Source organism: Musa acuminata, chromosome BXJ3-10 (assembly GCF_036884655.1).
Source record: "Musa acuminata AAA Group cultivar baxijiao chromosome BXJ3-10, Cavendish_Baxijiao_AAA, whole genome shotgun sequence".
NCBI classification, from domain to species: domain Eukaryota; kingdom Viridiplantae; phylum Streptophyta; class Magnoliopsida; order Zingiberales; family Musaceae; genus Musa; species Musa acuminata.
The window spans coordinates 30845298-30871844 of NC_088358.1; the positions used below are offsets into that span (position 1 = coordinate 30845298).

General features: G+C 38.2%; 4 protein-coding genes across 15 annotated transcripts in view; 1 reads left to right on the forward strand and 3 right to left on the reverse strand.

Moving 5' to 3' along the window:
- Positions 1 to 174: 174 nt before the first annotated feature.
- Positions 175 to 6907, reverse strand: LOC135651723 (ABC transporter E family member 2). Of its 3 annotated transcripts, none has more exons than XR_010501914.1 (13): positions 6809 to 6907; positions 6541 to 6685; positions 5491 to 5576; positions 5310 to 5407; positions 5100 to 5217; positions 4927 to 5016; positions 3516 to 3820; positions 3235 to 3430; positions 2975 to 3160; positions 2477 to 2746; positions 1625 to 1870; positions 642 to 828; positions 175 to 550 (listed from the first exon to the last, which is right to left on the reverse strand). XR_010501914.1 is itself a non-coding variant. In XM_065172096.1 (12 exons), exons 2-12 carry the CDS (start codon positions 6641 to 6643, stop codon positions 709 to 711), a joined length of 1818 nt encoding a protein of 605 aa, XP_065028168.1. In that variant the 5' UTR covers positions 6644 to 6685; positions 6809 to 6907; the 3' UTR covers positions 599 to 708. The 3 variants fall into 3 exon arrangements, 1 of the variants encoding a protein (XP_065028168.1); XR_010501915.1 differs by having other exon boundaries at positions 630 to 828; XM_065172096.1 differs by lacking the exon at positions 175 to 550 and having other exon boundaries at positions 599 to 828.
- Positions 6908 to 10407: 3500 nt separating this feature from the next.
- On the forward strand, positions 10408 to 17953 carry LOC135651222 (putative ubiquitin-conjugating enzyme E2 38). Of its 3 annotated transcripts, none has more exons than XM_065171143.1 (7): positions 10408 to 10689; positions 12867 to 12998; positions 13103 to 13543; positions 13616 to 13679; positions 15088 to 15227; positions 15316 to 15627; positions 16236 to 17953. In XM_065171143.1, the coding sequence occupies exons 1-7, from the start codon at positions 10630 to 10632 to the stop codon at positions 16515 to 16517; spliced, it is 1431 nt and encodes a 476-aa protein (XP_065027215.1). In that variant the 5' UTR covers positions 10408 to 10629; the 3' UTR covers positions 16518 to 17953. The 3 variants fall into 3 exon arrangements, with proteins under 3 accessions (XP_065027215.1, XP_065027216.1, XP_065027217.1); XM_065171144.1 differs by having other exon boundaries at positions 13619 to 13679; XM_065171145.1 differs by lacking the exon at positions 12867 to 12998.
- Positions 17954 to 18175: 222 nt separating this feature from the next.
- LOC135651223 (E3 ubiquitin-protein ligase SINAT4-like) lies at positions 18176 to 22792 on the reverse strand. Of its 3 annotated transcripts, XR_010501806.1 has the most exons (5): positions 22412 to 22792; positions 19804 to 20190; positions 19048 to 19561; positions 18877 to 18919; positions 18176 to 18738 (listed from the first exon to the last, which is right to left on the reverse strand). XR_010501806.1 is itself a non-coding variant. In XM_065171146.1 (3 exons), the coding sequence occupies exons 1-3, from the start codon at positions 22646 to 22648 to the stop codon at positions 19199 to 19201; spliced, it is 987 nt and encodes a 328-aa protein (XP_065027218.1). In that variant the 5' UTR covers positions 22649 to 22792; the 3' UTR covers positions 18985 to 19198. The 3 variants fall into 3 exon arrangements, 2 of the variants coding, with proteins under 2 accessions (XP_065027218.1, XP_065027219.1); XM_065171146.1 differs by lacking the exons at positions 18176 to 18738; positions 18877 to 18919 and having other exon boundaries at positions 18985 to 19561; XM_065171147.1 differs by lacking the exons at positions 18176 to 18738; positions 18877 to 18919; positions 22412 to 22792 and having other exon boundaries at positions 19005 to 19561; positions 19804 to 20085; positions 20127 to 20183.
- A 154-nt stretch (positions 22793 to 22946) lies between these two features.
- LOC135651219 (structural maintenance of chromosomes flexible hinge domain-containing protein GMI1-like) overlaps positions 22947 to 26547 on the reverse strand; it is a 47479-nt gene continuing 43878 nt past the window's right edge. For 5 of the 6 annotated variants that reach the window (XM_065171139.1, XM_065171135.1, XM_065171140.1 and 2 more), the window contains one exon: positions 24514 to 24968. In XM_065171139.1, coding sequence (XP_065027211.1) covers positions 24725 to 24968 — 244 coding nt within the window. In that variant the 3' untranslated portion in view covers positions 24514 to 24724. Of the gene's footprint in view, positions 23281 to 24513; positions 24969 to 26547 lie in introns of those variants that run through there. The other variant, XM_065171136.1, reaches the window with a different exon arrangement.

Consider the following 26547-nt stretch of genomic DNA (forward strand, 5'->3'; position numbering starts at 1 on the left):
TTAAGGTCTCTCTGCTATTGTAGCAATGGCCTTATGACCATTGCCGCTGGAACATGGGAACCTAAAACGTGCAATTATGCACTCATAGCTTATATCCACAAAGCTCAACATCGACACATAATGCCGAAAGAAAGACACTAATAGTAGAGCACAGCAACAACAGATCAAACAAGATATGGAATTTTTCTCCTCGTGTATTGACCCCGACAGATATTGCTCGATACAAGAAAATATACCTTTAACATGTCGTATACACCAAATGATGTTTGAGGAAAAGGATCACTGGGTGACATCAGTATACCAACAACAACAATCAAAAAAGTAAATTACTATCAAAATACAACTGATTTTTGTTATTCAAAAATAGGCTCCCAGTGACAAGGGAAGCAAAGTCTAAAGTAATTCTATAAGTGGCAACTGAAGAAGCAATCATGGACTAACAGGTCGAAACAAGGGGGCCATGAATGGTAATTTCTGTTGCCTTCATGGATTCGACTCCTTGCCCCACATTTTCATCTTCGGGATCCAACAAAGAAACATGAAAAGAAGCCTGCAAGGCAATGTAGCAGGGAAAGATCAGCATGGTAACAGGAGTGTGTATAGACACTAAGATTCATGCTTCCACATACTATACTACTTGCCAAATAACACTCATCCATCGTCACACAAGGCCGTAGAAACCTGAGTATAACACAACATAATTTTATATCAATCATCAAGATAATAATAAGATCCTGCAGATTTCTGTTCCCGATCTTTGGTAGAATCCAACTTGTTTATCCTGGGCCTGTAATTAGTTGGATCTCGTCTGAAAGTGATATCAAGATGCTGCAAAGAAGACAAACACAACATTCATTCTTCTTCAGCAAAAGAGGATTAATTAAGAGAGAGAAACAAAGAAATACAAAAAACATTGAAGATGCTGTGTTCAACAAGTGCCTTATTCGAAAACAATTATAGTAAGACCAAAATAATCTATTTTGTCCAACTCCGATATTTATGTTTGGAAAAAAAATAATCATATTCGGGACTCCAGTGTCAGAATTAGCATTGCAACTATTACCTAACGTATATCAAATGACAAAAGAATCTGATATACGTTCCTACATTCCCACTTGGATACATCCTCCTTCAGGGATCAGACTATCACTAACAGCAGCAACAAAGGAAGAGTTAGTTCATCATGTTTCACAATTTTAGTTCAGAGTGGCCCCTAACTAACATCCCACTCCCACGAAAGCTGTACTTTCATCTTATTCACTTTTAAAATCTCTCAATTCCCAGATTCAACAAGATTAGTGTTTTCCAACAAAATACCACAAGTCTAAGAGTTTCAAAAACCATTACCTTATAAAAAGATGTCTCAAGGAAAAAAAGTCAGGGAAAATTATTAGAAATATGACCAGTAAACTGCATCTGAACCTAGCCCATTAAGATATATAGAAAAATATACACTTATTCGTTCTCTTTTTTTAAGAAGATGAAAGTAACAGATAAAAGTATTGCCACTTACAGATAAGAACAGGTTCATGCCAGATAAGATGACATATAAAAAAAAATATACACTTATTCATTCTCTTTTCTTAAGAAGACGAAAGTAACAGATAACAGTTTTGCCACTTACAGATAAGAACAGGTTCATGCCGGATACCAAAGACTGAGGTGCATTAGCAATGCAATCCACAGAGGGCTTCCCCTCGTACACAATCACTTTATCAGCCAGGTAGGTCGCCATGATGAAATCATGTTCAACAACAAAGGCAGTTTTCTTCGCATGAAGGATAAATCTTTTTATCACCTTTGAGGCAACAATACGCTGCTCTGAATCTAGATAAGCACTTGGTTCATCTATCAGATAAATGTCTGCCGGCTGACCAAATAACATGAATCAGTATGACAAAACAGGATCAGAGATGGAAAATTCACCATCAAGAGCATTCCCAAAAGAGAAAAAAGCATTTGCATGTTAAGACACAAGACTTTTCACTAATCAGCAGATCACAACTAGGCAAAGATCGTTGGGAACTTAACAAAAAATCTACAGAAAATCTGGATGCAACCATTACCAATAATAGAAGCATCTATTTGCTTAGACATCAAGCAGCTGTCGCAGCACACAGTCCTAATCAACAAAAAGGACTATTCACATTATGGTCAGATGAAACGAAAAAAATCATCACTAAGTGAAATTCTTATGCAGGATCACTGAGATTCAACTTTTAATTATTCATAAGCTAATTGAGATCAATCAACAAAAAGGACTTTTCACATTATGGTCAGATGAAACGAAAAAAATCGTCACTAAGTGAAATTCTTATGCAGGATCACTGAGATTCAACTTTTAATTATTCATAAGCTTAGAACTCTTGCTACTCAATTGCAAGAACAAAACCACCTAGGTTACTTACATTTTACACAATATAATTTGTAGAGCAAATAAGCTATGGAAATACCAATAAGCTATGGAAATACCAACCTTCCCAAGACACAAACACAATGCTACCCGTTGCAGTTCTCCACCAGAAAGATTCACAACTTCTTGGTCCATTAATTGCTCAATTTGCAATGGTTTCATAACATCAGTCACAAATTGTGGATGCATATATGAATCTCGAATTTTTAGATGCAGCAAGTGTCTCACTGTATATTGAAACTTTGGACTAATTTTCTGAGGCTTATATGAAACATTAAATTCAGGCATCTCAACATCAGAATCTTCCACCGTATCAGGCTTCAGCAATCCTGCCTGAAATTTGTCAAAGGCATAAATCAGATAATCAAAATGAAATTCAGGTTGACAGCCATCTTAGGATAGATTTTTCAATAAAATAAATGTGTACATCCTAGTCAGTACCCCTCACTGGATTGGGAATGGATGTATTTAAACACAATAATTGATATCTAGTCTCAACGGAAATGGATGGTCAAGATAACTAGGCATGCAAGAAAGAAAACAGAAATAAAAGGTTGTTACCAGCATTCTAATAAATGTTGTCTTCCCGGTCCCATTCTCACCCAGCATTACAATGATTTGAGAATCAGTAAATTCACCCTCTATCACTTTAAGCTTGAAATTCCCTTGGGTTTTACTCATAGTCGGATATCTATAGCGTTGATAAGTCTGAATCTCCTCAGCACTTTCTTGAGGAGTCTCAGCAACCTGTAAAATCCAACAATATAAGATAACAATAGAAAAATATTTCAGCAGATGTCTACAAGAACATGAGGTCCTACCTTAAACATAAGTGACTCATCTCGAAACCGCAAATTTTCTGTAGGAACAAAACCAGCCAAAAAAATGTTTATTCCTTCACGTACAGAGAAAGGCAATGTAACAACTCCATAAGCTCCTGGCTTCCCATATAAGCAACAAATGAAATCGGACAAATAGTCCAGTACACTGAGGTCATGCTCCACAACAATCACATAGCTGAGCAAGGAGAAATGAGAGTGTACAAGATGTTAAACACCCCACAGAAATAAAAACAGCTTACTGAATCGGGAGATCGAAATACCTGTTAGGTCTGAGCAGGGAACGGACAACTTGTGCTGCTTTGAGCCGCTGTTTCACATCAAGATAACTTGACGGTTCATCGAACATATAAATCTCTGCATTTTGTATAGCAACCACAGCAATAGCAAATCTTTGCAACTCTCCACCAGATAAATCCCCCACATTTCGATCAATAACTTGATTTAATTCTAAGTCAGCACATAGTTGTGCCTTCTTCTCCCTCTCATCCTTTTGGTCAAGCACCTGTCCCACATTCCCTTGAACAGCTTTTGGAATGTGATCAACATACTGTGGCTTGATGATTGCCTGAATTATACTAGAAAGTTAGCAAAAATATGAAAAGGAAGGTGAGGAATCCTATGACATTAACCATAATGACAAAGTGATACAACACAAATATCACTACAGCTACCATTGCCGAAATAATGTCATACCAATAGGTACGACTTATGAGACAATTTTGTGTAAGCAAAACCAATATGCAGACTTGTTCCTTCCCTGTTTATTTTGAAACTTGCAAAATTAATTTAATATATCCGGATGAGGCTATGAACGATTACAACCAATCTGCACCTCAAATATTCAGATGCCCGTAAGCCCCATGATTTAAGAAAAATGAATAGAACAAGGATTACATACAGCATCTCATTTAACTTTGAACCCCCACTCATTGTGTATGACTGATACCAGTATTCATTTTGATTCACATCATGGATGCTTATATGCCAAGCACACCACCAAGTAGCCCCCTATATTTATCTTTTTTTCTATATACCAGTCTAAAAAGACACCACATCTAAATATATTTTCACAACTTTAATCATGATTTAAAAACAAATAATAAGAACAATATGTTCCTCCATATGTCATGATAATTGTCCATCAATTACAAATTAGTATTTATATATACTATTGGATCAAGGATATTTCTACATGGCTCAAGCACATATAAATAGCTACATACAAGGAAATAAACTGAAAACAGTACAAAGACATTAAAAGTTTTAATACAAGATAAAGGCTGCATCATGCAGATCAAACTACAACTGATAAATAAGTTCAACAGTTGCAAACAGCAAACATTTGATAGAAAATCATCAGAGATATAAGAAACATAACCCAATTTAGTTTCTTTGCAAACCAAAATGTAACAAGATTATCTTCCATATGATCATTATTCTAGCCATGGTCCAAGAGTAAAAGTTCTCAAAACAGATATAATGGTCAGATCATGTCTCAACAAGAAATGGAAAAGAAAAAAATGGAAGCAACCATCTGAAAGAGTTATGACTGGAATCATGATTGAAGTTCTGCTACCACAGCAAGCTACAATTAAAGAAACAAAAGCAGAATATTTGCATTAAAAAGAAAGTGTACAACATATATTAATTCAAAAACACACTTCTAACCACCTTTAGATTGTCCTCCAGTATACGAGTAAAATAATTCTGAAGCTCAGAGCCACGGAAATATGTCAAGATCTCCTGCCAATCAGGAGGATTCTGCAAAGAGAAAAAGTTTTTCAGAAACAACAGGCAGCATAGTTCAGAAACAACTAGAGAAAAGATTCTTCATCAGGTATTACATTGAATCGACCCAAGTTGGGCTTTAACTTCCCGGCCAACACTTTAAGCGCAGTGGACTTTCCAATACCATTTGTACCAACCAGGCCCAGAACTTGTCCGGGTCTTGGAACTGGCAATCTGTATAAACAACATAATTTTAAAAACACTACATTTGGAGTGGGAGGGAAATCAAATAAGAATAGCATCTTTTCTGTTTTTTTCTTGCCAACCTGTGCAATTTAAATGTATTTGGTCCATAACGGTGAGTTGTATCTTTGTCCAAGTCCTTCGGTAGATTGATGATCTGAATGGCCTCAAATGGACATTTCTACAACCAAACAACAAATCCAGATAAAGATTAAGATGCTCAAACACCTAAAATAAATAATAAAAACCAAAGAAAAGATATACCTTGACACATATACCACATCCAATGCATAACTCCTCAGAAATGAAAGCAAGTTTTGAGGCAGGGGTTACTTCTATGCAAAGCTTTCCTGTCAGGAGCAAAAAAAAAAAAAACCAATGTGACTCCCATGAAAATAGATGTTGGCAAAACAGTATGAAGGCTAAGTTATGAAAACATTGGTAATTTACAATAAAAAATGAAATGGCAAGTGTGAGCAGCAACAATAGAACTGTTGAATTTGCATTGTTAGAAGACTAAATAGTTAGCCAGTGGGGACTTTGTGTGGAACTAGATACCAATACGACAAAATAGATGAAGGCATCTCATCTAATGATACTATTATTCAAATCAGTAACTTGTAGAAAATGTTCTTGCAATTTACATGGCTTACCGAATTCATGATCACTAGCTTTGTAATAAACAATTACAGAAGTCACTGGTCTACAAATGATAAATAAGAAACAAGTTTCACACTATTCAGCCCATTTATTGCATCCTAACACTGCACTGAGCAAGAAACCAGGAGGATAATCCTACAATTTCCTCCACTAATAACCTAAAGAAATCCATGAAGTTCTTGATCTGGCTTACACTGCTGCAACTTTACCCATTAAGGGAGGTTATCATAAGATCGACAAAGAAGACCAGACAAATAAATTACATATTGGTTAAGCCCCTTAAAAGCTAGAAGCTTCAGCAACTATAGCCAATGTTAAACTTGGTTCTTAAATGGAATCATGAAGGGCAATGGTCTAGAGATAAATTGGGAGCAAATGGTAAAACTTCCTTTCTATTATAACCTACCGGTTTCCGAAACAAGACTTACAAATGACACCACTGTGAAATAATTTTGGTTAGGCAACTGCATTCCGGCCAAAAAATTGGAAGGTGTGTAACATTTAACACGAAAAATAAAGGATTAAACAAATAAATAACCCTTCCTGAATCATAATTTAGTTCAGAACCTATTAAAAATCGGTAGTTAACTATCAGATTTCCGAACTTGAGGAACAGATTGCTTTATCTAGAGGCGGAAAAACGGATCGGAGTACCTGTTTTCACGACGGGGCAGCTCTTCTTGCACTCTTGGCGGCACTTCTTCGGCTTGCATCGGTCGGAGCTAACGATAGCGATACGGGTCAGCCGATCCGCCATGTTGGAGAGGACGAGAGCCTAGCGTCGACCCTGAATTGACCCCTAATCCATGAGAAAAGAAACGAGTTAAGAAATTATGGAGAACCACCGAATCCACGAACCCTGGCGCTACCAAAACCAAATATCGATGGAGACGGAAGAGAGGGGAAGGAATGGGAGACGCACCACCTCTTGCCGCCAGGCCTCGCAAAAGGAGGAATGAATCCCTAATCGAGGCATATAAACGGCGGAACGTCACGGGGGCGGAGAAGAAACGGATCTTTTGTGCCGGATCCGGATCCGGACTCGGCTCTCACAATCAAACCCGTTAAGAAAGCCCAGGAAATAAAAATAAAAATATCGTAGTATTTATATTTTTTTCTATTATTTTAAAATTTATTGTTGTGGTGAATATAATTCAAAATACAAAATAGAAGGTTTTATTGAGTTTGCAGAGAGATCTAAAGAATTTAAACAAAAAATATAAATATATAATGATGTCCCAAATTCTAAAGTAGTCCCACGTGCAATTGCAACACCCAATCTTGGCATGAAATTGCATCGTTATTAAATAACATTAGCAACAAATCCTCCTAAGCCATAAATTGTGTGAGATAAAGTCAACCTCATTTTACTTGATGACGTTTATCAAATAATCAATACGGCTTGGTTCGATCTCAAAAATATAAATTCATCTGAGGATCTTATGGAGAGTCACATGAGAGCGATCTAAGTGAGGGTAGACCTGATTGGTATGATCATGATGTTTTGCTTGTTTATCGAGGTGTATCTCGTATCGTTCCAAGGTGCACTTTAGTTTTGCTGAAGTGCCTACACAAGTGATCAGTAGTAAGGGGATGTTCTTGAGCTGACCCCCTCCAATGATTAAGTTAATAGAGAAATGAGAAATAGTTTAACTGTCTCATTTGAGCGTTTAAGATTAACTTTTATACTTGAGCCATCGATAACGTGAGGTTCGTGGCGAGTAGGAATGCCTCTTACATCATCCCGGGGTTTATTAATGTCTATGGTTGGTGGGCGCACCTCTCGATGGGTAGTATCATGGAAGGATGACAATGGATGTCTTGTTTGTTAGGGTTAGAGCCTGTTTAGGACAAACAAGAATGGCCCTGCGCTAGGCGTCTGAAAAGATAGGGAAGAAAAATTGGGCCATGCCATTTGGAATTAACGCCTTCTATTGCTAGGTGTGTGGGCCTTTTCGAAACTGTGGTTTGGTGGGGTTATGTTGCTCACGATAGATAGCCTAAGGAAGGGAAAAAATAGGGGATGGGCCATGCCACCATAGATTAATACGTTCTATGACGAGTTCCTGCAACCCTTGTGGAGATCGAGTTGGGTAGAGGCCGATGGATTGTACTCCTATTGATGACAGCAAGGGAAGGGTGCATGCTCTTTTGATCATTGTCATGGACTTAGTTGATTTTACCTAAGTCGTGCAGCACCCTTACGTGTCTGTTCGTAAAGGTCAACATCCCCAAACATGTTATAGTCCCTTAGGACATACAAAAGAAAAATTGTGTTAGAGAAAACGTCTCACTCGGGATCCATAAGCAATAATTTCAATAAACACTTTATGGCCAATGTAAATTACAAATAGAATTTACAAGCTCTAAATAGTATGTAGTGGACCATTTTGGATCCTTTGTTATGCGACCGTTCAGAGTTTATTAAGTCTGTTCGTAATTTGTATTTGCTATGAAGTTTACTGAAATTATTGTTTGTGGATCCCGAGTGAGATGATTTCTCTAACCCATTTTCTTTTTTGTATGTTATAAGGGACCATAAAAGGTTTTGGGGAGACTAACCTTTGTGGACAAACACGCAATGGTGCCTCATAATTTATACAAAACCAACTAAGTCCGTGATACCATGTCATTACCTAAGTGACAATCAATTGATAGTGTTATGTTAACATTGTTACTTTCTCAATCATTTACCATATCTCATAATGTCTCGGTACTTTAATTGATTTATTCTTCTAATATTCTTAAATATGATTAACTAATTTCTTTAGTTTGTGTTCATGTTCGTTCGGAACGTAGAAGGAATGAGTAAAAGTAGTGAAATATTAGGTTAATTGTTAAGAGTAACTAAAGGTTGAATGTTAAGAGAGACGATTTATTGTCTAGCATGATCTTAGAAAAATTATATTGTATTCCTTAAGTTAAATTATTAATCGAGTTATATATAATTGTGACTGACTCTAACACAATCAATATTGATTCAAAACTCATATGAAAAAAATTAAAAATCTAAGTTATATGTGTCTAAAACAAGGATCATTGTTTAAAAGTATCGAACTTGTTTTGATAATCTAATTGAACTAATACATATTTGTCAGGAGCAAAAAATGAAGAGGAAGAAAGGAGATACAATTGGCGAATGTCGAGAACGATGATATCAAACGATAATGGCGTCATGAGAAGATGACACTAAGAATAAGACTCGCAAAGTGACGACGACGACAACATGGTGAGAAGAGGGCTCTCGTTTGTAAATCTTAATTATTATTTTATTATTTTTAATGTCAAGTTGGATGGGCCTATTCTTGTTTTAGAGTTCTTTTTTATTTTTTCTATGTTAGATTGGATCATCCGAAATGAGGATGATTGTATGTACCGTATGTTTCATATTGTTTTGAACGGTTTGAGACTCTTTGATATAAAACAAATTCTACTACAATGTTTAAATTTAGATAATATTTTTATATTATAAAATAATATAATTAGAACTAAGTTAAATTCAGATTAGACACAGATGAAATAAATTCAAAATTAACAGAAATCGATTTACTTTATCAATATATTTCTTGGAAGATACATCTACTAATGATCAAGCAATGACTTAATGGGATGAAAAATCCAAAAAAAGAAAAAGATTATTTTCTTTTTATTTTGTTTTATCTTTATTTATTTATTTATTTGATTTATAGTAAAATATACCCATACTCTTTTTGATTGTTTATTCCTTTGATAGATATCAGGACCTATACCCCTCTCTCTCTCTCTCTCTCTCTATCTATATATATATATATATATAGATGAATTAGATAAGATAATAACAAAGGAACGGTTGGATTAGCACATATGAACACATGATTAATTGTACTTTGACGTCTCTTACCTCTCATGTGTATGAAAAGCCAATCGATTAGATCATAATTTGGGTCTAAAATAGGCATTATTCGGCTAATTTGATGTCAATGACGTGATTTGCCAAAAGTAACCCTGTAATTTCCAGAAAACTCATCCAGTTTGTAGCCTTTGGCTTTTTCAGGGACAAGAAGAAGAGAGTGACAGTGACGTGCAAACAGTTCCCCGTCGCCGTTGACGGCGAAGTCTCCGGCCTCGACCTTATCGGGGCTAAATACGTAATTTGGACGTAATACCGGGTCACATGTCAATGGAACGAGCATTCCACCCCTTATCTTCGTGGGAAAACAACTCCCGGCACCGGGACCCTGTGATCGGATGCATGACGAATTGCAGAATTCAGCTTTTCATCGTATATTTGTTCGAAACGTGCAATTTTATCGTGGACAAGACGGTCTAACCAAATGTTTGGCGTTTCGTTATGGACAGCTGATCCTGACATATGACGAACCAAATCAACGGCAAACGTGTTGCCTGCTTTTCATAATACGCATTGACTACTTAGAGTTACACCCGGTTAGTGTACCTTGAGGCTGTGGGACCCGCATGGAACCATGTCGATTCGCAAGCGTCGCACGTATAAAAGGGAAGGGTCGAAGAGGTGGTTTTGAGGAACATCCAACCAAAAATTAATAGTCTTCTCCCACTCTCGCTGTTGCTTCTCCCATTCGCTCGCTCGTCCTCTCGAAACCCTCACCGGCTCTCGGTGACGACGGAAGCGCCCGATCGGCCCCTCCCCCTCGCGGTGGCGTGTCCCGGTGGTGCTCCTCGGGTCTTCGCCGCACGTGTCGCGTTTTACCTCTTCCGCCGTCTCGCGATCGACTCTTTGATCCCATGGAGGTATCTTCGCCTACGGGATCGAGCTCGTCAGGCATTAAGCGTCAACGCTTCCAGGTATTGTTGATCTATTTTCTTGAGAGTTTGCGGCTTTCTTCTTCTGTCGTACTGATGACATCGCGTACGAGACGTCGACTTCCCAAGATGCGATATTATGATGAGTTCAATCGCGAACAAGCGAGAATCTTAGGATTCTTTAGTGCCTCTTTCAAGATATGCGATGGAGTGAGTTTTCGGATGTCTACGTAACCAATTTAATTAGATTGGTGGACGTTTGATTTGGGTCACCTGTGTCTTCTTGGTCTTACCAATTCAAGGGCCAACATAGGATTTTATGCTTGTACGGGTAAAATATCAGGACGGTTTGCATAGGTGGATTAGAGGTAGTGGTGGTTCGATTACTTAATCTATTCAGTAATTAGAGGGGATCTCAAACTCCTCCATGTATAATTATAGAGTTTAAATCTCAGTCTTTGTGACAATTGTTACTAGGAGACTCCCAAAGATATGTAACCGCCTAAAAAGTATCTTTTTGTTTGAGGATAATGAAAGGATAACAGATATTAGTGGAGTGAATGTGAAGGTTTTGATTTTGGGAAAATTCTTGTGTCTCACATATTTCTTCTAAATAGGAGTATGATCTTCCTCAATGTATGCGATTTAGCTTAAGTAAACAATGTATGACCAGAAGGTGACTTTAAGTTTTATTGTTTAATTAAAAAAAATTTCTCTCTGTCAGTATATCATTGATCAACTACAAATCCTTGTCCAATGCTTTTAATCAATGGCTGGTCATTGGTTGCTATCACTCTCGCTCATTGATCATGTCATATCAGGGAATGGTTACTGGTTATGGGTAGATGGTTACAAGTGGTCGGCCCATGATTACTGATTGCTGGCATTGATGTTGGTCTCCAATCAATCATCAACTACATTTTTGATTCTCGGTCGATCATTTCTGGATGGTCATCAGTCATTGACTAGTTATTGCCTTTGGTGATTGGCAGGTAACTGATACTTGCACCTTGCTGGTCAAAGCATGACACATAGTTGATCTCGGCAGCTTTTTATGATCTGAAATCATTAATAGAAGTGATGGTCAATCTAATTCCTATGAGCCAAGTAACTTGAAGTTGGATCTTCCAAGGATATCCAATTCCTGCTTCACATTTGGTCTACCAAACATGTTTTTGATGGAGTCATTGAATGCCACTAGTAGTTCACAATCAATATCATAATTTTTATCTTGATCAGCAGAAGTTTGTCAACCACAAGCACCATAGCGTAGCATAACAGAAGAGTTTGTCTGCTGACATATACACATAAACAAGTACCAACATATTTAGACATTGTGATCTAGACATGTTTTTTGTTTTCAAGCAAGGATGTGTTTGAATTCCAAAAGTTTGCTCATTTGCAACTTTGCTTAGTTCAAATTTTCATCTGCAGCATCTCCAAGTGTTGTTTTTCTCTATTGCTGCCTCATATGGTTCACTTTCGTTGCCTAAGCCTCCTTATCAATCTCTTCATATGTTATCATAAAATCTTGTTTTACCTCTGACTTATTCCATGTGGAATCAACTTTTTCTATGTAAAAATGAGGCCTATCTTAATACGTGTATGTCTTTCTAACTGCGAGTTTCTGAGACTTAAAGCGTGATCGATTTATATAGGCATTACAATACTTAAGGGGCGCTTACAATCGTTACACCACCATAGAAGTGTTCTTTTCTGTCATTCTTTTTTAGTTCCATTCATGTTAGGATCCTTGGTCTATACTAAAAAGATGTACATAGTTTCATTAGTTTCGATGTGACTCAAGATCAATTTTAGATACTTTCCTGCTGAAATTGACTTATTAGGCCGTGCATATTTTCCTTTCACTTATTCAATTGTCCAATTAGTTGAATTTGAAGGAGTTGTTTTAAATAATGTTTTCATGTGCTAGCTTGTAGACTATTAGAAAGCTTAGCTAATGTTGTGTTCCAAGGAGAATTATATTTTATATATACTAGCTCAAATTTAGGTATTTCATGAAGGATTGGCATGAAATTTGAGTCATTATATCAATTTTGTCCAGTTTTCTAAATTTGTTCAGTACATGTAGTCAAGTTCCACCATTCCTGTATTTCCTTCTGACGGTCTTTTTGCTGTAGTCTGACATCTTCTGACAGATTCTTGAATTGACTTAATGGTTAATGATCACTAAACTAGAACCCATTGTTACATTCTAGGTTAATCTCGAGGGGTCAAGTCAAATTCATAGAGATGTTGATCCAAGTTCCACTGAGATCATATGTGAAAGCACCCTGGGTTGTGAAGCCAGGGAAACAGTCATATATGATGAGGATGGGAAGCAAAAACAAGTAAAGTCTGAGCAGTTTTTGCAAATTTATTTATGATTTTGATTTTGGAATTGTTATTATAATGGATTTATCTCCATATATTGACTCTTGACACACTTCTGTAGGTTGTATCACCCAACAATATTTTAGGTTCCATTGCATATTATGGCTTGCAAAATGATGCTTCTGCAAGTACTTCCAAAAGTTCAGAAGTATACTTGCAAGATTTCAACTATTATAACGATGACGAGGAGAATAATTGCAACAAAGACGAGAATGTCTATGATGAAGAAGAGGACTACAACTATGATGAAGATGAAGGATATGAATTTTACCTTGAAGAAGATGACAAAATTGATTACGGGTTCAAATTGGCTGCTCAATTTGATGATTTGGACCTACCACCTGGGGTAGAGGCTACTGTACCATGGTTGGATAACTCGGCACCTAAAAGTTCAAGTAATTCTAAGCAAGAGACTGATATAAAATTCAATTCATTTAAGCAATTTAACATTGTTCAAGATTTCTCAGATCATCATTTTGCTAAAACATATTCATCAGTAATGGTAAGCTGAGTATTTCCAAAAGTCCTATAATCTTTTTGCCAAAATATTCTTATGTTGGCATGCTAACATCAGCAGGCAAAAGATTGGATGAAGAAAATTCAGAAAGAGTGGAAATTGCTAGAAAAGAATCTACCAGGTGAGATCATATTTGTTAAAAGTGTAGCAATTTTATTGATTTGCTCATCTTGTTTCTTGATTTCTCCAATGGTGATGTAAGGCTTTCTTCACATTTATAAGATTTTGATAATACTTATTGTAATTATCTTGCTTTTTTTCTAAAGCGTGAAATGTAATTTGAACTCTTCTTTCATATGGCTCTATAGATGAATTCGTGATTTTTTGGAAGAGATGTTCTCAATTTTTGTAATTGGAAAATTAAAAAAAGGCCAATGTTGAAGCATAAACAAGGAAAATTCTTTCTTAATTTGACTACCACATGCACACTAGTAAATGCTACTTCTCTCCCCAAGTGCACAAGTATCCCACAAATATGGGGTCTAAGGAGACTTTATGCATGTAGTTTTACCTTGCAAATAGAAGGATTTCTGTGCAAAAATGGCCTATTGTAGTAGGGTAACAAAAATGAAGAAAAGAAAGCCACCTTTACTAGTGTGTTATTTGACTCATTTTATACTTTATAGTATCTGTAAATTTACCTATTGTGCTTCGTACTCAAAACCGAATTAACTTCAAACATACATTCATCAATTTTGTAACAAATAGGAAAGAAAGCCTTTCATAGTTTTTTTTCATTTTCCATTTTTTATTCTTTTCGGTTCTCTTTTTCTTTGGTGGTCTAACCAGGGAGTTAGCAAAAAGTCTTGCAAGGCATCCGTTCCATTATTTATATTCTGCAATATCATTTATAATGTTCATTTCCTAATGTGATCTGCAATCTGGGTCATTTTTTGATATCAGTGGGAATTGTTTGTACCCTGAAAACCTGGTCAGAAAGGCTGACGACTGCTTCTCTTATATTTTCCTTGAATAGGCAATGAGGAATAGTCTTAACTCACATGGTAGCTTTCGTTAATAATCTTAGTCTTCTATCTTTTACCTTGTATTGTTGATCATCAGATGAAAGCTGTTTCCTGAAGGTTGAATTTGGCTTTTCCATTGACAGTTCTTCTATTATTTTTGGCATCCAGCTTTTATTTTAGCTTGTAGCAGAGAGTATGGTTCGTCTTACCGGTCCATATTGGTGTACTGATCGGCCATTGGTACGGTACGTACCAACGTACCAATATATGGCACAGTGGGGCATATCAACAAACTGGTATGTACTGTCCATGCCGGTCCCTTACTAGACCAGTATGTACCATCCGTACCGAGCGGTATGCCATGGTACAACGGGCTTAATATCTCATTTTTCCATGAATGCACTGGTGTGCGTTGTGATTTGTAAACTTTGACATCCTATGCTCTTTGCAATATCCAAACTCTTCATTCAACACTTTGGTTGTGTCCTCTAGTTACTATGAGAATTTTATGTGACAACACTTTCTGATGATCTTATCTGAGCTATTTCCATTTGCTCTCCCTAGATACTATACTTGTACGAGTATATGAGGACAGAATGGATCTACTTAGAGCTGTTATAGTAGGACCGGCTGGAACTCCATACCATGATGGCCTATTCTTCTTTGATGCTCAGTTTCCTCCGAAATTTCCACAGGAACCTCCGGTATATCAGCATCTGAGTTATCTCAATTCCTTTTTGTGATGTTCTTAAATATTAGTACATAACAGTGGTTTTTCCTCAAATCTTTCAGGTACTTCATTACCACTCTCATGGACTTTGCCTTAATCCAAACTTGTATAAAGATGGAAAGGTCTGCCTTAGCCTTCTCAACACTTGGTATGGGAAAGGTTGTGAAAGGTGGAATCCATCAGAATCAACTATGCTGCAGGTCTTGGTCTCCATTCAAGCTCTTATTCTAAATGAAAAGCCCTACTTCAATGAGCCTGGATTTGAGTTGACAGCAAACACGGCTGAGGGCCATGTGAAATCCTTGGCCTACAATGAGGAAATTTTCCTGCTATCTTGCAGGACAATGCTGTACTCGTTACGAGGACCTCCAAAAGTAAGCACATGTTGATCATCTGAATCACCAACGCCTATGCATAGTGTTTAAGCTCTTTCGCATGTACTTTTGCTTCTTATGTCTTAGTATCTTAATGATCACAGAAAATTTCTTGAACCATTACCACCCTTTAAGCATTGACCTTTCAAAATGCTTATCATGTCCACATCACGTTCCTGTTAGACATTGACACTCAGAGGATGCCTCTGGGCACTTGTCTGTTGGCTCAGAGCATATTATTTGATACACATGTAGGATGCTTGTATCAATCTTCACAAGACTTTAAAGGTCAATTTGGCATCATCCATGTGATTTGGGATTTTGGCTTACTCTTTTAATCTATATTGCAAATGTAATTGAAGTACTTTTGTGAATGTTTAATAATCCATATATATAGTTGTTTTACTTCTTACAATTTTCATATATGAGACATCATGGATTGTCTATAATGTGAGTAATAGTAATATATGTAGTGGCTGCTGTTTCTATGCCATGTCATTCCTACTTCTGTTCGGCCAGCTTGTCCATATTGTATCATATTCATGTCTTGTATCTCCTTCCACCCTTCTTAAATATAAACTTCTTTTTTTTGCCCCCCTATTTTGCAGCATTTTGCAGAATTTGTTGCTGGACATTTCTGCAACAAAGGGCACACCATTCTTGCGGCATGTAGAGCTTACATGTCAGGTGCTCCGGTTGGGTCCGTCATCTGGGAGCAGGCGCAGGATGTTGACAGAAGTGACGAGAGACTGTCAATTAGTTTCAGATCCTCGCTAAAGCAGCTCTTTGAGGAACTTTTGATGGAGTTCTCTGTTAAAGGAGCTGATTGTGATGAATTTCTTAATCAGAAAGTTAAAGCCGGAGCAGCCGCTGCTTTGTCATTGCAATGAGGCTCGAGCTAAACTCCATTTTCGTTAGCTTGATGAGACAATTTTTTCCTAGAAAGTTTAGTTTCTTTAGACATAAGCTTGGTGACTTGTAAGCCTTGGCATCTTTGGATTTAGGGTCTGTAGATAATTCTGGGCTGAGAAAGCCTTCTTGGAGGATGGATGCTAGAGGGACTGGACCAATTGCAAAGGTGTACATTCTCTAGGGGCTTTCCCATGGAACCCACCTTGTTCACATCTTTTGAAGCTTCTTTCCAAATAAATTTACACACGGATTACACAGAGTTTCTCCGACAGTGAAATTTTAGTTGAAGTACATTTATCTTCCTGTCGAATGTATATACGTATGGTTAACTATTTGTCTCGGAATTGATCCTTGCAAGTCATGAATAGTGTTATCCATGAAGTTGCTTCTCACTTTGCAGTCATATACAATGAGATCCCTCACACTGTCAGTGCCTGTTTCTTGCACCGGAAAACCCTATTGAGAACTACGATCGTTTGCATTCCTAATATTTTCTGTTTTGTTACTTGAATAATACTTGTACATTTCGAGTGCTGTTCGTCAACTAAATACATCATGATCGAATGTAGTTGTTGAGTTCTCTTCAAACTTTCTCTTTATGAAAAATCTAATTGCAGAGCATTCTAATTTAAGGTGCAATTGAAGATTACTGGTGCGGAAAATTAGCCTGCAGCTGAGAATTTGTGCTGGTTTCCTCACCAACAGTAATTTTGTTGTACCGCACTGGTGACGTGCGACGAGTCCGCGTTATGGGTTTAGTCAGACGCCCCAGCATCTATAAAGCCGGCTCGTAAACCCTAACGAGAAGCTTTCACCCAAAAACCCTAGCAGCCTCCATTCCACCCCTCGTCTCGCGGAGAGGTAGAGAAAGCATGCAGCGAGCGGCGGCGATCGCCTCCACCGCCCTGCGGAGGCTCGCGGCATCGGCGTCCGCCCGGCCGCCGATCCTCGCCCGGGCCGCCTCCTCGGCCTTCTCCCGGCGCCTTGGTTCGTCCCTCGACTTCTACCGCCCGATCGTGCGCCTCCTGCCGCCCGTTGACGCGCCCTCCCGCGGCTACGCCCGACGCCGGGAGGTCATCCCGAGCGAGGAGGAGGAGGAGAAGGAGGATGAGGAGGAGGAGGAGGACGAGGATTTCGACGACGAGGAGGATCTCGATGGCTATTTCGATGGCGATGTCGATGTCGATGTCGATGGGGGCTGGACCGAGTTCTACAACCGCGAATTGACGGACGAGTCCGATTGACTCCCGGTGCGTGCACTACCTTAGTCCGAACTCTCGTGTCCGTAGCGTGTTTGCTTAAATGACGGTTTGCGATTGATGGGCAAAAAAGGACTCTTCATGTAAGTCGATTATGGGTCGAGAATTGATATGGCTGTTTGCTTGAACTGAGGAATAATAATATCGCTTCTTTAGCTTTTGCTTGCAGTATATGTATGTAGCTTGTTGTTTCTCGACGATCTCCGCTGTAGCCTCCTGGCTTCATCAAAAAGGACCTTAGAAGGAAGGCTCTTCTTTCTCCTTCCCCCTGTAGAAACAAAGAAAGTTGTTGCTAAATTGTCTCGAAGAAAAGCAAATCAACCGAAAGGAAACAATACCATGAGTAGTAAGTATTAATTAAACAAGAATTGGCGAAAAGCACGACATGCTGTTAGCTCTCTCTTTCTTTCTTTTCCCTTCCCTTTCTCTTCTGCCTCCTCCTCCATCCTTGATCACCAACTGTATTCGATCTACAAAAGGAGTAGAAGCGAGCCATGGGAGTCCCTTGATCAGAGATCAGAAGGCTCCAAGATCGACGGTCAGTCCTTGACGGCGTCCAACGCATCGGACGGTGCATATCCTGGCAAACCGGCTGACGTAAAGGGCATTACCGTCTTTTCAAAACCATCCCGGGGGTAGGCTCGTTAATATGTGCGCCATGGTGGGCATGGAAGGACTGAGAAGGTGACAGCTAGCCTCGTGCACTAGCCACACATCTTCTAGCCAGGAAGAGAGAGAACTTGTCCAGTCAAAAGAACACCATCCTTTTGATGCTCCCAATATAATTGGAAGCGAGTCCTCTTTCTACATGATTCGCTCAAAAGCATAGTCGAGACGCAAAGAACGCACTAGTATTCAAGCGAAACTTCTCACCCATCGGATGTGAGGAGTGCGATGTCTTGCTCGGCGTGTAGAGGTTAGTGGAACACAATCTTTCAAACTGCAGCGGAAGAGGTAAAAAAAGCTTATAAATCATGTGATACAGTGATGCACATCGATTGGATTATTTTCCTCAAGAAAGATGATCCCATAGATGCAAATAAATATGCAACCTCGAGTTTAATGTAAGAAGACATACCAGTAACATGCAGCTGTTCCACTACTCGCTGGGAGGTTCGTCACTGCATTTAAAGCACCCAATATATCAAAATATAGAGCTGAGATCCACATCATTAATTAAATAGAATGAAAGAAATGCATGCCTGCTTTCTCATAATAACATGATGTAAGGGTGCGCAGCTATTCTTACATTTTCCTCTCCCTATCATCAACTTAATCGAATGGTGGAAATACAGCGGATGGCAAGAACTGAGGACAACAACATCGTGGCAAACACACCCAGTCGGTACAAACACGAACAGCAGCATGTGCTCTTTTTTTTTTTTTTTTTTGGCTAACCATCAGCTACAGGGATTAGGGGTAGACACTCCGGCATCAAGGTTCTGCTGCTCCTTCCATATGCGACCAGTGACCCGCAGTTTCAGCTCCTTCCTATCTCCGCCAGAGAAGAAGAGTGCCATGTTTCTCTGGATTATGAGACCATCATGGCTGTCCCGGACTTTTCGGTGGCTATCACGAATGCTCCGAGGGATACCTTCCCATATTAATTTCCTGCCATTTGAACCAACTTCAAGGCTGTAGCTATAGTACCTTGCTTCGTTCTCATCGCCCATAAAACGAAGGAAAGCCATGTACACTGGAGCCATCCCCAGCTGAAAGGCCTCAAAGTGCAAACAGAAATACTGCCCAAAACAGTGAAACACCTGCAGAGGAGAGAAGAGAGAGATCCCAATTAAGAAAATAGTAGAAACATGGATGAAAGACAAATGATATGACACCAAATTAGAACAAATGGGTATACAACAAAACCAAAAGTATACTCTTGTATAATCTTAATAGTATTTTCTTGCATCATAGTTTTCTTGCAGAGTACATCACATACACAAAATACTTTTAGAAAAGAAGTGAATATCAGGATCAGTCAACTTGGGAGTGTTTTACTTACAGTCAACATCCAGGTAGCATTTTCAACCTCTCTGGGATTTGACTTTACATATCTATGGTTGAATGTGGAACCAATGTGCATATCTACCTTGTGATCATCTCTTAAATGGGCAACTAGGAAAGGAATATCGCCGACAACAGAGCATTCAGAACCTGCATAGGGGCAGTTGTATGGCCTAAAATTGCATTGAGCTTCATGCTTGAGCTTGCTGTAATATGGAAAAATTTCAGGGCATCCCAATGACAAATATCGGCAAGGAAGCTCAAGTGACTCAGCCACTTTCTCCAATGCCAAACATCTGATATCCCCAAGTTCTTGCCTACACGTAGGGCAACGATTATGCACCCTGGACTTACAAGTTGAACACAGAGTGTGTCCATTGTGGCACTGCAAATATTCTGATCAGTGTAAGTCATGGTAATAAAGATGAATTATAGTGTGATCTAATATAAAATTAAAATTTGAAAGCAGATATAATAAACATCCTGAGTAGAAGCCTCTGTTGGGAAAAATAATTATGACATATGAATTATAGTGTGACCTAGTAAAAAATTAAAATTTGACAGAAGATAATAAACATCCTGAGTAGAAGTCTCTATTGGTAATTGACATCTTTTTAAGCATCATAATCAACCTCCATCATATTTGAGAACAAAAAAGATCATGCATTTTGGATATTAACAGAGGAAATTTCAAGCCATTTGAAAGTCTAAAAAGGACGCACACAGTCAATAAATGACATAAGGTTTCACAGCTGGCCAACAGCAAAGGACAGAGATATTGGCAAAATATATGGTGAAAGGACAGGCCCTATACAATCAATCTCACCAAGGATTGAACTGGAGATGATCCAGATCAAAATTGGATTATGAAGAAAAATGGGAAAAATGTGAAAAAAATCACAGAAGCACAACACAATGGAACCACACACCCACAACTTAGAGCATTTGATTAACCTCTTTGACCCTTGAGAAGAACAGAAAATATTATTGATTAAACAACCAAATAGTTCATATTGTTTTGTCATGGTGGGCCTGATGGAAGGTCAACCAGTCTCCATTCAGAGGATGGCCAATGTATGTGTTTGTTTCCAAAATGAATTCGCCTTCCATGAGGCCCACCATTTCTCTCACATGCTTGACCAAAATTCATTTGTGGTCAAAAGTCTATATTCATCCAATTAGGACTTTGGAGTTCAAAACAATATATAATATGGAATTATATGGGGCAAAAACAATCAACTTAGAAGGGTGGGTTCAAGTAACTGTCCATCATAGGCTCTTTCTAGATTGGAAATAGTGAAATCTGATTATTTAAACCCCAGCCCAATGCAAGCTAATGCACGTTAATCTCTGATTATGTGATCATAGAAAAAAGGAAAGCCAAAGGGTTACAAGGACCATAATCACATACTAGATGGACACTGTAAACACTACAGGCACCTTATCTTCCTTAGTTTGAGGTTGAAAAAATTAAAAATAAAAATAAAAATTAACATATCATATTGGTGACCGAGACCCCTTTATTAGCCAACTTTATTAGCTCAATACAATGTGTCAGTTATTAGTTAGGAATAAGAAAGGATCTCTACTAATTGTAGATACCCCAGTGGCAGACCAAACATTGATCGGATGAGGTGAACAAATGAAAAAGGAAGTATTTCTCTTCATCGAAAGTTCAACTACTCTACAAAAATTACCAAACATGTACAGCAGGGGCATGGACTGATAAGTTCTGAGCATGTTCCGAAGAAAGGTTAACTAATAAAACAAATCAAGAATCTAAAATGACTTCAAAATGCCTTGAACCAATAACCCATCTGCCAAATCAAGGTAAGGTAAAGGAAAAGGCATCATGAACTGGAGTTTTGAGTAAGATTTGCCAACTCGTAACATAGCATAGTCCTTTATATTGTTGTTCACTGCCTAGCTAAGAAGGATTCTCTCTCACAAAGTGAAGGTCTGTCATAAGCTCAGAAGGCCATTTGGCTTGAAAAACATATAATCTGTAAACAATGGAATTCCAGGTTTACCTTCGACTAAACAGGGATACAATAATGCGAATATGATTTAGATCATTATCCACGACTCCAATAAAATAATAAGCCATATCATTATCAGCACCAGCAATCACATAAGATCCAGCTGACAAGATGGGTCTTAAGCAGAAACTAATATGGAATACTACAATTACATGTAACAAAAGAAAAGAAAAAGAAAACTGAAATGGCCCTAATTTCGTATCATTTTTCTCGATGATTGAGGGGAACAAATAAAAACAAATGAAGGATTTCATGAAGAATAGTAATCGAATAAAAGGAAAGACAGGATGTTTGTGATCTGTATTTAACACTTTTTGCGTCGACAATTTGAACAAGATAAAAATTAGGCACAAGCAAGATCGCACATTAACCATCAAGAATGAAATTAAGTGCAACTTTACGCCAACTAACTCTTCAGTTCCGTTGGAGATTCAGACCGACAAGCCGAAGCAAAACAAGAAAAAGAAAAAGAAGAACCAATCGAAGCCAACAATCACAACTTAATACCAATAATCACTTAAATTCCGAATAAATCCGACAACAATTTCCAAAAGGGGCAAACCTAACCTGATGGATCGGAGGGTACATCGAGTTGGTGCAGACGGGGCACTCCAGTAACTCATGCACCCTAGCCACAGGGCCGATCACCGGCGCTGGAACGCCCCCTCCTCCGACGCCGCCGCCGCTGACGGTCCCGCTTCCGTTGCCGCGAGGCTTCAAGAAGGGGTGGGGAACATGGGCGACCTCCTCCTCTTCCACCATCCCATCCGACACCGAGACGCACTCGATGTTCTCCGATTCCATCGGTCAAACAACGCAAGGAGAAGCCCTTTCCCCTCTCTCTCTCTCTCTCTCTCTCTCGTCGTCTGGGGAAGTGGAGCTGCGTAAACCACAACGTAAGTGCTTTTCCCTTCTTTCCTTTTGGGGGCGTTGCTTGCAGATGCATCGATCGCCGGTCGTTAAATATAAATCAAAAGTAATTACAAATTTTCCACAAGAATAAAAAGAAAAAGGAAACGCAAATGTGGGATGAATAGACTTATCAAGCCATTGGCCTGCATTTCACGTCAACACAGTGTCAATTTTCGCTTTATTTATATTCGTTTTCACTTAAAAGAACAGTCTTGCCATTTACACTGAGTCAGTTTAACAAAGAAGAATATAGATAATTCTTTTTTATTTGCTAATATAAACTGAGATTATCATTATGATTATTATTATTAGTATTATCGTGTATAAAGGGACTGCGCAAGACACCGACTCTCGAACGACCTTCCGCGTTTGTGTCCCGGCTTAGGTGTTCGCTTTTTCGGGTGGACAGGTTAGTCTTCGTTATCAGAGATGTCGGCGGTGAGCAAAAGACGGTGCAGTGGTAGATCGGCACCACCTGGTCACGGCGTTGCAAGTATACGCCTATCTCGATGACAAGAGTCGTACTGCACAACAGAAGATGGGTGTGTTCAGATGCCAATCTGTTCTGTTCCATGACAACACAAATTTCTGCACACTAAAGCTGCCACAAGGTTTATATGCCGAGTTCGATGTTACCAGTAAACGGCAACATCATAGAGAACATGAAGCAAAAAAAGAGTTCAAGAACTAGCATTCAAGCGATTCAGGAACATGAGATGGTGAGATGCAAACAAATATGGTTGGACAACTGTGTGTCCTTGTGATTGCTTAATATGTGGGCAAGCATCATTAACAGATTGTAGTTATTTTTCTGCTTTCTTTGCACCAAATAAGCCTACACAAAAATACCCTAAGCAGTGTCAATCCTCTTATGGTGACACATTCAGTTATTACAGTTTTGTAGGTTTTAGATCAAGGGCTTCATTAAAAATATGCTAAGCAGAACAAAGGCTTTTTGTGGCTTTAAGCTTATAGATCAGAAGAGCAACAATGATTCTCTTAAACTACTACAGCTACCCTTTCGATGCATATGAGATCAATGAGCTTGGAAGTACCAAAACTCATGCACTTACTGAAAAGTGAATTAACTATATGAACATACAGCAGTCACGTAAATCAAATTCTAGGGATGATAAGGATAAATGAATTCACCTTAGGATTATAGCAAAAAATATCAACAAAGGTGAATTTAACAGCAATGAAGTACAAGCTTGGATGCATACCTTATTCTCAAGTAAAGAAAAAAAATCTCAACTGCTGAATTTAACAACAATACTCAAAAACTCAATTCAGGGGTCATCTGAGTTACCTCGAAGACTTGATCGAGTTTAAAAAACTCATCAGTTGAAACTCTGTATATTTCAAGTAAAACAAAAGGGAAGTAGACTATAGAATAATTACTGCTTTCTGAAAATAATCGATCTGTTTCTCTGCCTCCTTTAATGTTTTACTCATGGTAACAAAAACAATAAAAATATTCTAATTAAAAGTACCAAATTGTTCATAATAAGCATTAGTTTCCAATCATTCCTTGCGGCATTTGGAATATTTTGATACATATAATAATAAAAAAACTTAATGCGGTCAGTTTAATCTAGAATCAACATGTATGCTCCAGCTGACCAAAAGTAATGCTACTTCCAGATATATGAATATCACTGAAAAATTCTAGGTCATTTAGAAAATATTTGATAATGTCTGTCAAAGTTGCCTGTTTCTGGTCCTCACTCCTGTACGGTACAATCAACAACATGCTAACCTATCAAGATGCAACTGACCTATGTACCAAAATTTAATTATAGTCAAACAAAACACCAAAAAGATTCACACAGATAGTATTGTACCAGATGAACTACATACACCATGAACTATACCTGACCTTTGTACCAAAATTTAATTATGGTCAAACAAAACACAAAAAAGATTCTCAGAGATAACATTGTACCAGATGAACTACACCATGGGCGGTCATTTCCACTCCAGTAAATTTGTTGTTGAAGAACTTTCTGTCAATAACTCACGTAACCTATCACTTCTTTTTTTAAACTTGGCCATGTCCTCTGTGTAGGCTTCATATTCTTTTACTATTTCTTGTTGGATTGCTGTCAGAAGACCCTTCTTCTCCTCCATTTGCTTTATATTCATTACCATATCCTGTGAAAATGCTCTATGTGCTTGCGTTCCAATGACAGGAAACATTACATCTGGTTCACTAAAGAAAAAAAAGAGATAAAGATCTATAAAAGTTGTTTGCCACTAAGGCAATCAAGAAATTGTTGCAATTTTGTAAAATAATACAGCAGTTATCAAGTATATAATGTAACACTTTGATCTATATCGGTCAACATATTTCGGAACAGTTGTACAGAATAAAATCAAGTATATTATGCAGATCGATACATAGGAATAGAAGCAGGAAACCTGCTAAAGCACCCAATAAAGAATCACCTGAAAATTTGAAAATTGTTTGGATCCGGTCCACAAAAGCACAGATCCACATGGATTCGGACTATAGAATCAATAAGCTAGATCTACACGAACCTAGCCTAGATTTTTGTACATCTCCACATCCGCACCAATTTAGTCTAGATCCACATAGGTCTCATGCTAAATTACACAAGTCAAGAGAAGATTTGAGTAGATCTTAGCCTTCATTCAGAAGAACCTAACCTAGATTCTTGTAGATCTGAGCTAAAATCTGTGTGAATCCAGCAGTTCTATGCCAAATCTGAGAAAATGTCTTTGATCCATGCAGATTAACATAGATATAAGTCATTTTTTAAGTGTACATATTTAAATTAGATATCTGAAATGCATGTAGAAAAATAATATTGAACAGTAAAGTACTAATCCTTCGTAGCAACATGCCGGCCACTTTTCTTGGTAGTGCATCCACTGCAGCTACACTGATAACAACGGAAAAATAACCAAGCTGGAGTAGCATTTGGTTTGTGGATTTCGAGACACTGGCTAAATGCACAAAACCTTGGATGCTAGTAAAGTCCTAAGACTGGTAAATGACTTGGGTAGATAGATAATCGAGCAACTTACTTATAATATATTCGGGAGTCAAGGGAGTGATGTGAAGTAATGACCACAAGCTTGTGGTTGACATTCATGCACCATGTCAAACACTATCGTATGCACAAGAAGGGCTTGAGACGGATATTGATATGGTCCATCTTAGTACAATTATGGCTCTTCCAGTGCCAGTGGTGCTGGTCCATTTCAATTCAATCGACCTTCGATTATATAAGATCATCAGTGGAGGCAGTGATGGCCATGATCTAGGCTCGACTCCTAGTATGAGTATGGCTAGTGTCATGTGTGCTCATGACCAGTATGTTGTGGCCAACCTTTGCTGCTGGCATTAGGGGTTTCATCAGCTCTTTGAACAAGAGGCCATCTCTTGTTATAGATTTTGATCCTTCAGAACATGAAATAGATGATGCTTTCATAAGAACAGGAGGATATAAGAAAGACAAATACAACATGATTAAACTTCAACCACATCCCTCCACAAGCAACCTGGAATACTTGAGATCAATTCATGGTGGGCACGAGGAGGTAGGTGGCGACAAGTGGTGACAGGTGGCAGAATTCACAATTCACAACAAAACAACGTGGACTATCATTGATTTGATAAGTATTACAAATATTAGTGTGCAGGAGATACAATTCACAGCTGAACAAAAAAAAAACATTGTTTTGAATCTGCTTAAGCAATGTGTGACCACACAAATCCATTGCACGGGTTATCCATAATTTCAAGGCAAACATGAGGTACTGAA

What these genes read in the sequence shown, in the direction of transcription:
- LOC135651222 (XM_065171143.1), top strand. Translation starts at nt 10,630, where the DNA reads ATGGAGGTATCTTCGCCTACGGGATCGAGCTCGTCAGGCATTAAGCGT. An exon ending in AAACATATTCATCAGTAATG is followed by an intron (nt 13,544 to 13,615) that starts GTAAGCTGAGTA and finishes TGCTAACATCAG; the next exon opens with CAGGCAAAAGATTGGATGAA. An exon ending in CGTTACGAGGACCTCCAAAA is followed by an intron (nt 15,628 to 16,235) that starts GTAAGCACATGT and finishes CCTATTTTGCAG; the next exon opens with CATTTTGCAGAATTTGTTGC.
- LOC135651223 (XM_065171146.1), bottom strand. Translation starts at nt 22,648, where the DNA reads ATGGAATCGGAGAACATCGAGTGCGTCTCGGTGTCGGATGGGATGGTG. An exon ending in TGTACCCTCCGATCCATCAG is followed by an intron (nt 20,191 to 22,411) that starts GTTAGGTTTGCC and finishes GAATATTTGCAG; the next exon opens with TGCCACAATGGACACACTCT. An exon ending in ATGCTACCTGGATGTTGACT is followed by an intron (nt 19,562 to 19,803) that starts GTAAGTAAAACA and finishes TCTCCTCTGCAG; the next exon opens with GTGTTTCACTGTTTTGGGCA.
- LOC135651723 (XM_065172096.1), bottom strand. Translation starts at nt 6,643, where the DNA reads ATGGCGGATCGGCTGACCCGTATCGCTATCGTTAGCTCCGACCGATGC. An exon ending in CCAACTTGGGTCGATTCAAT is followed by an intron (nt 5,017 to 5,099) that starts GTAATACCTGAT and finishes TTCTCTTTGCAG; the next exon opens with AATCCTCCTGATTGGCAGGA. An exon ending in ATGAGTCACTTATGTTTAAG is followed by an intron (nt 3,161 to 3,234) that starts GTAGGACCTCAT and finishes TGGATTTTACAG; the next exon opens with GTTGCTGAGACTCCTCAAGA.